The sequence below is a fragment of the Megalobrama amblycephala genome, linkage group LG24, assembly GCF_018812025.1.
Source record: "Megalobrama amblycephala isolate DHTTF-2021 linkage group LG24, ASM1881202v1, whole genome shotgun sequence".
NCBI classification, from domain to species: Eukaryota; Metazoa; Chordata; class Actinopteri; order Cypriniformes; family Xenocyprididae; genus Megalobrama; species Megalobrama amblycephala.
In genome coordinates, this window is record NC_063067.1 from 28,997,366 (window position 1) to 29,010,870 (window position 13,505).

The 13,505-nt window shown below is 38.3% G+C and overlaps 2 protein-coding genes across 3 annotated transcripts; one reads left to right on the forward strand and one right to left on the reverse strand.

The window, feature by feature from the left end:
- Positions 1–916: 916 nt before the first annotated feature.
- Positions 917–3,000, reverse strand: LOC125259807 (testis-expressed protein 49-like). The gene is made up of 4 exons (XM_048177740.1): positions 2,665–3,000; positions 2,501–2,566; positions 1,315–1,450; positions 917–1,229 (listed from the first exon to the last, which is right to left on the reverse strand). The coding sequence occupies exons 1-4, from the start codon at positions 2,759–2,761 to the stop codon at positions 1,181–1,183; spliced, it is 348 nt and encodes a 115-aa protein (XP_048033697.1). The 5' UTR covers positions 2,762–3,000; the 3' UTR covers positions 917–1,180.
- LOC125259805 (polypeptide N-acetylgalactosaminyltransferase 6-like) lies at positions 2,263–13,334 on the forward strand. Of its 2 annotated transcripts, none has more exons than XM_048177735.1 (11): positions 2,263–2,295; positions 5,306–5,782; positions 5,980–6,152; positions 7,571–7,720; positions 7,930–8,164; positions 8,562–8,679; positions 11,376–11,576; positions 11,677–11,808; positions 11,907–12,008; positions 12,562–12,732; positions 12,911–13,334. In XM_048177735.1, the coding sequence occupies exons 2-11, from the start codon at positions 5,307–5,309 to the stop codon at positions 13,022–13,024; spliced, it is 1,872 nt and encodes a 623-aa protein (XP_048033692.1). In that variant the 5' UTR covers positions 2,263–2,295; position 5,306; the 3' UTR covers positions 13,025–13,334. The 2 variants fall into 2 exon arrangements, with proteins under 2 accessions (XP_048033692.1, XP_048033691.1); XM_048177734.1 differs by lacking the exon at positions 2,263–2,295 and adding an exon at positions 3,049–3,183.
- The last annotated feature ends 171 nt before the right edge of the window (positions 13,335–13,505 follow it).

Sequence of the window (13,505 nt, forward strand, 5' to 3'; positions counted from 1 at the left end):
GGTACAGAACGGGCAGAGCCGTGCCGTGTAGTACCACGCAGTGGAAAAGCGCCAAAAGGAAGATATTTGGAAGAATGTCATTAACCAAACAGATGTTGCCCCCCCCCAATCTGAACAATCTGAACAATCTGAGGGTGAGTAAATGATGACAGAATTTTCCTTTTTGGGTGAACTATCCCTTTTAGGGGTCTACAACAAACTTTAAAGGGTTAGTTCATGTCGTTCCACACCCGTAAGACTTTTTGTTCATATTCGGAACACAAATTTAGATATTTTTTATAAAATCCGATGGCTCAGTGAGGCCTCCATTGCCAGCAAGATAATTAACTCTTTCAGATGTATATGCATAAAGATATGAATCTTTTGATTCCAATTTGTGGAGCATGTATCAAACTGCCAAAGTCACATGATTTCAGTAAATCAGGCTTCGTTATGCCATAAGTGTTTCGAAATTTCAATGGTTTACCACTGGGGGGCGTGACTTTGGCAGTTTGATACGCGCTCCAAACCACTGATTCGAAACAAAAGATTCATAAAGCTTCGAAGCTTCATGAAGCAGTGTTTTGAAATTGCCCATCACTAGATATTGTAGAATAAAGTCCTTATTTTGTTATTTTGGTGCACAAAAAGTATCCTCGTCTCTTCATAATATTAAGGTTGAACCACTGTAGTCACATGAACTGTTTTAAATATGTCTTTAATAGCTTTCTGGGCATCTGAAAGTGTAAATTATATCTTTCTGGCGATGCTGGCCTCACTGAGCCATCGGATTTCATCAAAAATATCTTAATTTGTGTTCTGAAGATGAACGGGTGTGGAACGACTTGAGGGTGAGTAATTAATGACAATTTTCCTTTTTGGGTGAACTAACCCCTTAACTTGAAGTTTCAGAATGAAAGCTGCTTCAGGTAAAATGTCAAGTTAAGTCACAAATAGTTTATTTATTAATACTGGATTTTGCCGCCATAATACAGGTATATGCAAAGAATAACATTTAGCACATACAGTATGGGACTACATTTTTTGCACTAAATTCTTGAAACAATATGGCACAGTCATAGATGTGTGTAGTGGATACACGTTACATTTGCGTATCCTCTGCACGTCCTGTTCTGCAAGGCGAAGTAACATAGTTGAAGCATTATGGGACAGTGATCACTGTAGTTTCATGGATCAGGGATCAAAACAAGCTGAAGTCTGGGTAGGTCATTGACATCTCATTCACAAACCTGAGAAAATAAATGAAATACATGTATTAAAGCATTACACATTATCCTACACAGAGTTTGACTCATAGCATAAGATTCTTCATACTTTGTCATTTCGCTGTTTTTGCGTGGGAAGTGACGGGTTCGAGTCCAAGGCTCCTGGCTCTTCAGGCCTTCAGCGGGAACCCACCAACCATACTGCTGGTTGTCCGTCACAGGTACACGATACAGTTCTCTAGGAGCTGAAAGGGGAACAAGACATCAATGACTACCAAGAATGTTGCAAATTAATTAAGATCTACAGTAAATTATTAAAGGGTTAGTCCACCAAAAAAAAAAAAAAATTACCCCATAATTTACTCACCCTCAAGCCATCCTAGGTGTATATGACTATCTTCTTTCAGCCAAACACAATCGGAGTTAAATTAAAAATATCCTGGCTCGTCCAAGCTTTATAATGGGAGTGATTGGGATTTTGAAGCCCAAATAAGTGCATTCATGGATCATAAAATATACTCCACGCGGCTCCGGGGGATTAATAAAGTGAATTTTAAAACTTTATAAAGTAAAATAACAAGCTTCTGGCATGACAGCCATATGCATTCGACTTGCGCCTAAAAAGTGTTAACTTCCGTACGTACTACACAATGCCATGACGTACTACGTGTTATAAAGTAGGACATAGCGGAGCCGTGTGGAGTGTGTTTATGATGGACGGATGTGGATGGGGATACTTTCTTCAGCTCATACTCGTTGATCCCGTTCACTGCCATTATAAAGCTCAAATGCGTCAAGATATTTATTAATATTTCTCCGATTGTGTTCATTAGAAAGAATAAAGTCATATACACCTAATAGCTTGAGGGTGAGTAAAGCTTGGGCTAATTTTAATTTGAAAGTGAACTAATCCTTTAATGACAGAATTTTTCATTTTTGGGTGAACTAACCCTTTAAGACAGGGGTGTCCAATCCTGCTTCTGGAGGGCCACTGTCCTGGAGAGTTTAGCTTCAACCCCAATTAAACACACCTGAACCAGCTAATCAAGGTTTTTAGGCTTACAGGAAACTTCCAGGCAGGTGTGTTGAGGTAAGCTGGAAGCTAAACTCTTGGACGCCCCTGCTTTAAGACTAATTTATTTAAAAAAAAAAAAAAAAAAAAAAAATCATAATGCACATTAACTAATCTACACATGGTGTATATCGCTTATTAATTTATGAACTATACATGAATCTCTCTTTGGTGAGTTATAAATGCAGTATGTGTGTGTTTGATGAATTTAGTATGAACTTACAACTCTGAACGCGTCTGATCGGATCCTGATATCTGCTCTGGCTTCCAAGATGCAGGTCTGATGAGTCTGAAGGGAAAAACCAGACATAATAAACCTCACTACTAAATCTAAACAGGTGTGCCTTCGGCAGCGCCTGCATTAAAGTCGAAACAAAGCAGCCATACCTCGTCCTCGTGCATCTAGTTTGTTTTGGGCAGATGGTAACATCCTGTCTCCGAAAGGGTTCTGATAGCCCAGATGTGTGATTCCGAAGAAAGCCATAATCAAAACTGTATAAGTTCTAGCTCAACTGAACGAGCTGAACCGAAAGAGTCGCACCGGACCTTCTCTCGCTGATGTTTAATGTTGTCATGGATACTCGCGCTGCCCCTCATTTCCCCTGTTCATTCATCAGCACCTTTCAAAATAATGCTCAAAGCAGAGTTAAATTTGATTATGGTCAAATTCAAAGCCATAAACACATTGTTTGCTTCCTAAATATCACCTCCGTCCACTTAGTTCACGGTTGTTTTAGGTAACGACTTGTTTGTGGAGAAAATAAATCGGTCGAATTATCCAATGAGATGCACCTGGCATGGCGGAATGATCTTACTGCTAGAAAAGAAATCATTAACAATATCTTCTCTGGTGTGCAGGTTAAGTTTACAACTGTGAAGTAGTTACAACGCTTCACTTTAGTGCAGGTAAGTACATACTTGAGTTGAAGCGCCACTCTTTGAACTACCTCAGTTCTTTTCATGAAATATATTTAGCATACAAATTACAGAAGTGCTTGAGTTCTCATTAATAGATATGAAACATAATGGTCGCATCAGTCTATTGCTGTTTATTGCTTGTTTGAACGCACCGGTTACAAATAATAGGCTACTGATACTTTCTCATATTTAGGTAGGCCTAAGTTAGGTCCTCTCATATGGTTCTTTCAGAGATAAAATCCAAAAAAATAAAAGTTATTTGATAGAGAGTTGTAGTTCGACTTCCTTATTGCTTGGCAATTTATTTATTTATTTATTTTGTAAAATACCAAAATGTTCCGTCTTTCACACCACTTCACTCAAATATACTTTAATAAGCCTATAATGATTTATTTATAATTTAGTGGTGTCGGCCGGATTTCGTGGGAAAATGCATACACGTCATTCGCCCGTGTGTAAATTATATTATTACACAGACTGTGGTGCTTTTATGGTTTGGAAGTAGCATGCTACGTGAAGCTGAAATTTTGGCGTTACAAGTGAGAAAAAATGATTCAAAATGGAACAACCTTTGCGGAATCACCAGTTGCAAAAACAATTGTTTTTGGGATCACACAGTTTTTGGCAATCTCATGTTAATCTTGAGTACCTATAGAGTAGTAGTGCATCCTTAATATCTCTGAAAAGTCTTTTAGATGTACAGAGTATTTCCGAAAACAGCCGAGCTCCTGGAGGCGTGTCGTGTGAGCGGAGCTAAAGAGTGATGAGCATGCACAGCTACAAAAGCTTTTGTGTAGCAATCGTCTGCAAGCTATAAATGGTCAGCTAAACAAATGTATTTAAACACACACAATGCACCATCGCATTATCCCTGGATAACTTTTGAACTATTGTTTACATTACATGCACTTAGGCTCCCATTGCCAACAAAACAGACATTTGAAGCCGTTTTACTCATCACCTGCGGTTCCGACTCATGACCGGGATCATTACCGCTGTGACCGCTCCATCTTTCAGTTTCAAACGATCTGTAAATCCAGCGTAGAACTGGGCCTTAAAACCATAAGCGCCGATTCTGAGGGCTTCGAGCAGCCTCGGAAAAACACGAGATATTCTCCATTCATTTTAACCAGTAAAAAAAGTGATTGCAACTATCAGACATGACTTTATCCTTATTTTGATAGTTAATTTAAGGCGGTTTCTATGGTTATTTTAATGACAAATATCGAGAGCGCATCAATGTAATGCGTGAGCACAAAACTCTCAGCTCCTCTTAATGCTGGGTTCTTTGGGAAGCAAGGTTATCTTTCCCTCACAACCAAAAACACACTTCTTTGGTGACATTATTGATTTTGTGGTCTAAAAACAAAGTGACAAATCTTTCTCGAGCAAGTCCTGTGCAGCGCTGATGATGACTTCCGTAAAGCCAAAAGAAGCGCGTTGATGGGTGTGCTCTTGCTCTCTTGCTCTGGTCGATGTGTGCATGCAGGCTCTTCCAGGAGAACGGCCTGTACAAGGAATTCCACCCTTTATTACATAATAAAGGGCCTTACTCGAAAAACAAAATGTGAAGTTTGTGAGGAATCGGAAGAGTATTTTTGGCAAATACTCCGTTATACGTCCAACTCATGTTTTGAAACTTTGGCCATGTTTAGCATGAGAATCCAACTCTTTAACAGTGTAAACAAGTCAGAATGCATGAAATAGCATTAGACCCCCTCTCCCCCCCAACAAGATATCCAGTATCCATGTGTACACCTGTGCATCAAAGGCGGAGTCAAAACAGAACCAAAACAGTTTTATTAACTGCTAGTGGGCCAAAAGTTACATGTAGCTTATCTTTAAATAGTCCTGCTATGGGACAAACTAATTGAAATATTCCATGTTTTCCTCTTAAAAATGAATTCATAATATTATCATAAAATAATTAGGAAAATGCTGTATATTGTATAACATGTCACACTGAGGGACACTGTTGTCAATGATCTTCTCAAATCGAGAACAGTGCAAAGTAATTTATTTTGCTGAACATTTTTCTGTTACTACAATAAATGGATGAAGTTCTTGTTGAACCAGAATTTGTGATCCAGTATGGTTTGTTTTCACATAGGATGCACTTACGAAGTCCCCGATGTGCATTACCCATAAAACTGTGCATCTTTGGATTGACCCTTTTAATCACCCTTCTATGGGTATTACAGCTGGATCTAGGGAGGTCTGCCAGCTTGTTTCAAGGTCTTTCCCTAAAGCCAAGATACAGAGGCAGTGTTGGTTGGAATTCTAGTGGTATTTGGCATTTTCGGATGAATACCACTGCTCCACAATTTGAAGGAGCTTCAGCATTATCTGGAGATGCCAGCTGTCCCTCTGGGTTCTATAGCATGGAGGAGCTCAGGCCTCACATAGAGAGACCTCAGGAGGATCCTGAAGGACCTGGAGCTGATGGAAACCCCTTCATATCTGGCATCATGACTCCTGTGAAGTTGAGGGAGAGACAGGAGGGTCTTTCTAGAAACGGCTTCAACCAGTTTGCCAGTGACCGCATCTCCATCCACCGTAGTCTTGGTGTCGACACACGGCCCCCTGAGTGAGTATCATAAGAGGCAGACTGGGATAATTTTTAGTTTTTATACCATATGATCACATAGTTCTAGATTAATTCCAAAAGATTCTCTCTCTCTCTCTCTCTCTCTCTATATATATATATATATATATATATATATATATATATATATATATATATATATATATATATATTATACAATTCTCTGTTACTCTTTCAAGATGCATTGAGCAAAAGTTCAGCAGATGTCCACGGTTACCCTCTACCAGTGTGATAATTGTGTTCCACAATGAGGCATGGTCCACTCTCCTACGCACCATCTTCAGTGTCTTGCATACTTCACCTGCTGTTTTACTCAAAGAAATCATACTGGTGGATGATGCAAGCACTCAAGGTGAGTGAAGGCAAAGAAACATTGGGTTTTTAGGTACTTGGTACGAAAAGGTTAACAATAAAACAAGCAAACAAATTCCATGGACTTACATTGAAGAAGAGACCCAAGCCATATCTTGAGACCAGAATATCACCTGAGCGTGGCCTCTTTTGACTTGGGACAGTAGGCAACCACACAGAACACTGTAGTAACAGCTTAGCAACCACTCAGAACACCCTAGCAACAGCTTAGCAACCACTCAGAACACCCTAGCAATGCATTAGCAATCACACAGGGCTGCATTTCCCAAAAGCATCATAAGTCTAAGTTGATCGTAGAGCCATTGCAACCAATGGAGCTTTGATCAACTTAGGCTTACAATGCTTTTGGGAAATGCTACCCTGGACATCCTAGCAATGCCTTAAGTTAACACACTAGTTAGTAACACCTTAACATCCACCCAAAAGTAAATGGCAAGACCTTAGCAACCACCCAGAACACCATGGCAATGCCTTAGCAAACACCCAAGACACACTAGTAACACCTTTACAGCCACCCAAAACACCCCAGCATCACCTTAGCAACCACCCAGAACACCATGGCAATGCTTTAGCAATTACCCAAGACACACTAGCAATGGCTTAGCAATGACTCAGAACACCCAAGCAACACCTTAGTGACCATTCAGAACCTCTTAGCAATCACCCAGGACACCCTAGCAACACTTCAGCAACCACCTAGGACAGACACTCTAGTAACATCTTAACAACCACTAAGAACACCCTAGCAATGTCTTAGCAATCACCCAGGACCCCCTAGCAATGCCTTGGCAACCACCCAAGACACACTAGTAACACCCTAACTACCCAAAACACATTAGCAACACCTTTACAGCCACCCAAAACACCCTAGCAACAGCTTAGCAACCACCCAAGCAATGGCAATGTGTTAGCAATTACCCAAGACACACTAGCAATGGCTTAGCAATGACTCAGAACACCCAAACAACACCTTAGTGACCATTCAGAACCTCTTATCAATCACCCAGGACATCCTAGCAATGCCTTGGCAACCACCCAAGACACACTAGTAACACCTTAACTACACAAAACACAGTAGCAAAATCTTAGCAACCACCCAAGACACTAGCAACAGCCACCACCCAGAACTCCTTAGCAACACCTTAGTGACCATTTAGTACCTCCTAGCAATCACCCAGAACACCCTAGCAAAACCTTAGCAACCACTTAGGACACCTTAGCTATGCCTTAGCAATCACTCAGGGCACCCTAGCAACTCCTTGCATACTATGTGTTAATATGCTCAAAACACATTAGAAAAATACTTTTCCTATTAAAATATGGAAATCTAGTTAAAACAGTATATCTTTGATTTGAAATAGATTAAGGCAGTGCATTAATTTACTTTTTTCATTTCAGATCATCTAAAAGCCCCACTAGAACAGTATGTCCAGTCTCTTGAGATTGTGCGTGTCCTGAGGCAGCGTGAGAGGAAAGGTTTAATTTCTGCCAGACTGTTGGGAGCACGTGAGGCTGGAGGAGAGGTGCTTGCCTTCCTGGACTCCCACTGTGAGTACATACTATCAGGGACTTTATAGAGTGCTCCCCAACCTTTGGCTTTCATAGAAACTGAACTGACTGGAGGTATAAAATCGTAGTCCTTTAAAAATTGAACATAATATATTCAGACAGTCCTGAGGATTGAGTCTAACCAAAGTTTAATTTTTAAAGTAGACATATTAGTCAACTTCCTACTCTGATTTTGTGTGTTTTCCCAGGTGAGTGTTTCTATGGGTGGTTGGAGCCCCTGTTGGCCCGGTTAGTTCAGGAACCTACCACAGTTGTGAGCCCAAGCATTGCTGTCATCAACAAGGACAATCTACACTTCATAAAGCCAGTGCCGTCAGCCCGCACACATACCCGTGGTAACTTTGACTGGACCCTGACTTTTGGCTGGGAGACTATTCCTGAAGAAGAGAGGGTGAAACGCAAAGATGAAACCTATCCTGTCAGGCAAATGATACACATGCACATGCACACACGTTTCTATGTTTCATGGGGACTACCATAGACATAATAATTTTTATACTGTACAAACTGTATATTCTATGCCCTACCCCTAAACACAACCCTCACAGAAAATTTTCTGCATTTTGGAAAGTATGATTATAAGCTGTTTTCCTATGTGGGACCAAAAACAATTGTCCCCACAAGGTCAATAATGGTTGGTATTATTATCTTTGTAAGGACATTTTGTCCCCATAATGTAGGGTTTAACAGGATCCCACACACACACACACACACACTTTTCTCAGTAAATTGAATTTATATCACTTTAAATTGCATTTATATCACTGCTGCATATGAGACACCAATTTTCATGTAGTTACATTTTTTTTTTTTCGTTCAGAACACCTGCTATTGCCGGAGGACTTTTTGCCATTTACAAGCAGTTCTTTGAACACATTGGGACATATGATGACAAGATGGAGTTTTGGGGAGGAGAGAACATAGAAATGTCATTTAGGGTAAGACACTCTCACAGTTTTGTATTTTTTTTGCATCAATTGAGTGAACTGTTATATCATAAAATAGAAAGATTTTGACATTCATCATTTACTATTACTCAGATCATTATAATTCTGGAACAGTGTTTTTATTGTTAACTAAGGCCCTGTCCACATGAACACGGATATTTTCAAAACCACAGCTTTTTCTATGCGGTTTGGCCGTTCGTCCAGATGCAAACGCAGTATCTGGTCACTGAAACCGAACGTTTTTGAAAACTCCTGCCAGGGTGAAGATATTTAGAAACTCCAGTTGCAGTGTTGTCGTGTAGACGTTTTGGCTTGTGACGTCAGAACTGGAACCTGTAATAACCTTTTTTCCAGGCTTCTAATTGGCCAATGTGGCTTTATGGTTAGAGTTATATTGCCACCTGTTGGTTTGGCATGCTCTTGACAGCGATTCATAGTGTTTTTGCATTTTCATGTGGACAAGATTTTTATTTTATTTTATTTATTTATTTTTTTAAATGGAGGAATAACTCCTGTTTATAAAAATACCCATGTACGTGTGGACTAGGCCTAAAACTTTAAAAATATATTTTTAAAATGAAATAAAAGTAAAATAATATTTATAATGATATATCATAATAAATGTATAATAAAATAGAAAAAATATGATAAAATATAGTGTAATAAAAATGGCAACTAACTGAAATAAAATAAAATTGTTGAAGTACTAAAATTATTAAATGTGAAATAAAGCTTAAAGGTGATAGAGAGGATTTTTTCGTCGACTGAGAATCCAAAGACTGTTACTGAGTTTTTTAAATGAGCGCATGCGTAAGAACAACCCCCCTCCTTCACAGCTCATTTCAAAGGAACGCCTCCCAAAACTCGTGCACGAGTATTGGAACACGAGCATTCGCTGTGTCGTGTTAGTGGATTCATTATGTCGGACTCACCGCAGGTAACTCATAATCTGCAGTTGTTACTCCTGTCTCCTGACAAAAACATTGCATGCGGTGCCTGTGGAGTGTGGAAAGTTACTGGAGCGCGCAGTAACAAGGAACGTCACGACAGTGATTGACAAGCCAGAGGGCCAATCGTTTACGTGATGATTGCGTAAACGATTGGCTGATGTTTTTAAGGCCCTACCTCGTGCACAGATGATGTATATTAATAGTATTACTTTCAGTGCACCTAATAAATAGTCTTTTATCAGTTAGTAAAGACAGTTTCAAGTAATATTGCAAAAATGTATAAAACAAAACATCCTCTTTAGCACCTTTAATCTAAATTGAAATATTTAAAGCTGCAGTCCGCAACTTTTTTTGGTTAAAAATTATCCAAAATCAACTTTTGAACAAGTACATAACCAGCCAGTGTTCAAAACTATCTAATTATCTTGTCTCGATTCACGACGGTTAGCTTGTAATAATGTTTTATAATAAGAGCGAACTGGCGGATTTCCGCGGGAAATTCAAGCATGCAGCAGTTCGTCTCTGCGTCATTACGTCACGTCCGTAAACAGAAAGGAGTCCCGTCGAGAGGCTCAGTTAAATCGTGAGGAAGCTGCCGGTAGCGGCACGTTTATAGCCTTTTCAGACAGCAGCTGAAATAATTAAACTTATCATTTTGATGGCGGATTGTAATCCAGAAAGGTCCAAATGACAATCATCAGTGACAACTGGACATTCACCCGTAGTCAAAAAGCAAAAGACTTCGGACTGTGGAGTGGATACAGAAATTGAAATCTGTAACACTAATACACACTAAATACACAGTCACGCAGTGCTGATGTTGTTAACATTAACAATTTAAGAACAATATAACAGTAATAATAATGTGCACGGTTTGGCATGATCAGAGCTAAGCGATCGTTAGATTTAATCATCATTGGCAGCGTGATTTATTGTAGGCCTAATGCTTTTTTTCCTCAGTTGGTCAGAACAAAAGTGGCAGACATGTTACTTACTTGTTCAGATGATATTTTCCAGTGAAAATTCTTATATTGGTCATACTTTAAAGACGTAGAATCTGTGATTCTGAAGTTCAGTATCCACACCGGTGCGGTGACTGACAGCAAACATTAGATTCATCCGCGCTGACGAGCTGTGCCGATGCACAACGCACGTACAGATAACTGTTCCGCATTTGACTGCAATTGCAGGTTTCAAACAAGAGATAGCGACAAAGAGGAAAAATCGTGGACTGCAGCTTTAAACAAACAAACAAAAAAGAACTAATAAAAATGAGAAAAGCACATAATTATGATTCCAGCTTGTGTTCCCTTGGTCCTGTTTGTACTTTTGTTATTTCCTGTTCTACGCCATGTTTTGTAGTCCTATAGTTTTTATTTTAGTAGATTAGTTCTGTGATCATGTGTGTCTTGTTTGCATTGATGTTTTACGTTGTCTATGATCATGTGTGTCTATGTCTTTTGTCGAGCATTGTCCTACATGGATCTCATGGGTCCTGCAGGACCTACATGGGTCTCCATGATGGATTTGTTGTTTATTCTATTAATAAACTCACTACGTATGGATCCAGCTCTCCCTCTCCCCACATTACAATAAGAAAATTACTAAAACCCAAACTAAAATGAAAATAGACAGAAAAAATATAAATTCAAAATATTAATAAATACTATAATAGCATATAAATAATACTAAAACGACACTGCTTTGGTATCATACATCATGTATTGGCTCTTGCAGGTATGGCTGTGTGGAGGTAGTCTAGAGATCATTCCCTGTTCTGTGGTCGGCCACATCTTCCGTACCAAAAGTCCACATTCCTTCCCAAAAGGCATAGATGTGATCACACGCAACCAGGTTCGCCTCGCAGAAGTCTGGATGGATGATTACAAGAAGATTTTCTACAACAGAAATAAAAAAGCTGCTGCCTTTGCAGCAGAGGTGAGAGAAGTGGCTAATGTATTTAATATTTTTAATTAATTACAAAATAAATCTTCTTTGTAAATCTCACATATTTCTCTTTTACCTTTGAGGAGCACAGAAATCCTACAGGGACATAAGTGAGCGCCTGAAGCTCAAAGAGAGGCTACACTGTAAAAATTTCTCCTGGTATCTAGAAAACATTTACACAGAGGCGTTTGTGCCTGATTTGAACCCTGTGCTGTTCGGATCGGTAATGCATAATGTTATTATTTGATCATTTATTGCAGTAATAGCCATTACCAACATATATACAATGTATTTATGCATGTGTGCATATTATGTCTGCAGTTGAAGAACATTGCCACAAAAACTTGTCTTGATATTGGTGAGAAGAATCCTGGAGGGAAGTCAGTGATTTTATTGATTTGCCACAACATGGGAATAAATCAGGTATTCTAATGACCACTGCTGTCATCCTCACATTTTTTTTTTTAATTTAATTTAATTTTATTTTATTTTATTTTATTTTATTTTTTTTTTTGTTTTGCTTTTTATTTGTTTTGTGTTTTTATATTATTATTTTATTTTATTATTTTATTTTTTGTTTTGTTTTTGTTTTGCTTTTTATTTGTTTTGTGTTTTGTTTTTAGTTTATTTTATTTTAATGTTTTATTTTGTTTTGGTTTGTGTGGAAGTCCATTTTCGCCACTAAATAAAAAAAAATTAAAACAGTAATTGCGACTTTTTATCTCAGAATTGTGAGATATAAACTGGCAATTGTGAGATAAAAAGTCAGAATTCTGAGATAAAATGTTTTAATTTTTTTTATTTAGTGGCAGAAACGGGCTTCCATAGGTTTTTGTTTTATTGTATTTTTATTAGGCAATGTTTTCTCACTCAGAAACATGAAAAAGTGGCCAAAGTAAACAGAAGCACTCTGCATTTGTTAAATCAGTATATTTAAATATTTTAGATCTTTTTGTGTTATTTTTTTTCTCTGTAGTATTTTGAGTACACGTCACATCAGGAGCTGAGGCATAATATTAATAAGGAGCTGTGTTTGCATGCGACGATCGAGCCTGAACCTGTGCGGGTGGAGCCGTGCAACTTTCAGGGCGATGGAACTGTCCCAGCTCCACAGCAGATGTGGAATTTCATTCTTCTTTCCCAACAGGTATGGTACATATCCCAACATCCCTTTGCCTCAGGCTGTGTGATGTTGCAAAAAATAAATGTACTATCATGGCACAAAATTACCTTTATAATCTCAAACTTTTGTGTGCTTCATCCATTTAAAGATTTTAATTTGGTCTTTAATCTTTGTGTTATCTTACATTTGTAATTGTTTGCAGATATATCTTCTCCACAATGCTCTGTTTAATAAGTGTTTAATGGTGGAGTATGGCAACATCATCATGAAATGCTGTGACCCTGCCAACAGTTATCAGCATTGGTCTTTCATCTGATCTGTGTCCTCCGTCAGATTACCAGACTCTTTTGAAATATGCAAAAGTGCATATTAAAGTGCAATGTCGCACAAATGTTGTAAATTTGTGCAGTGAATCAGGAGTCCAAATTTTAATTAGGTTAAAGTTTAATTTCATTTGACTGAATTTACTAAATCAAAGCACTGAAATCGTTGTTTGTAAAATAATGCACACGTTTATTTTGTTTCTCTTCTCACACTGAACACTCTTCAGTTTCTGGCCAATGTATTTATTATTACATGAAAGCTAATGATTTAAAGATAATATATTAAAGACTTTTGTAAACGAGGTGTGCAATGACTGAATGTAATTGTGAATTGTTTAAATTTTCTTGTTTTTAATGGTTTCTTAAAATCCAATCGAGTATGTACATCAACGCAAGGTGGCGCTAATGCAATAGAATAGAGTTTCTAGTTTTGCAGTTGTTAATGTAAGACATGACTATGATGCGTGACTTTAT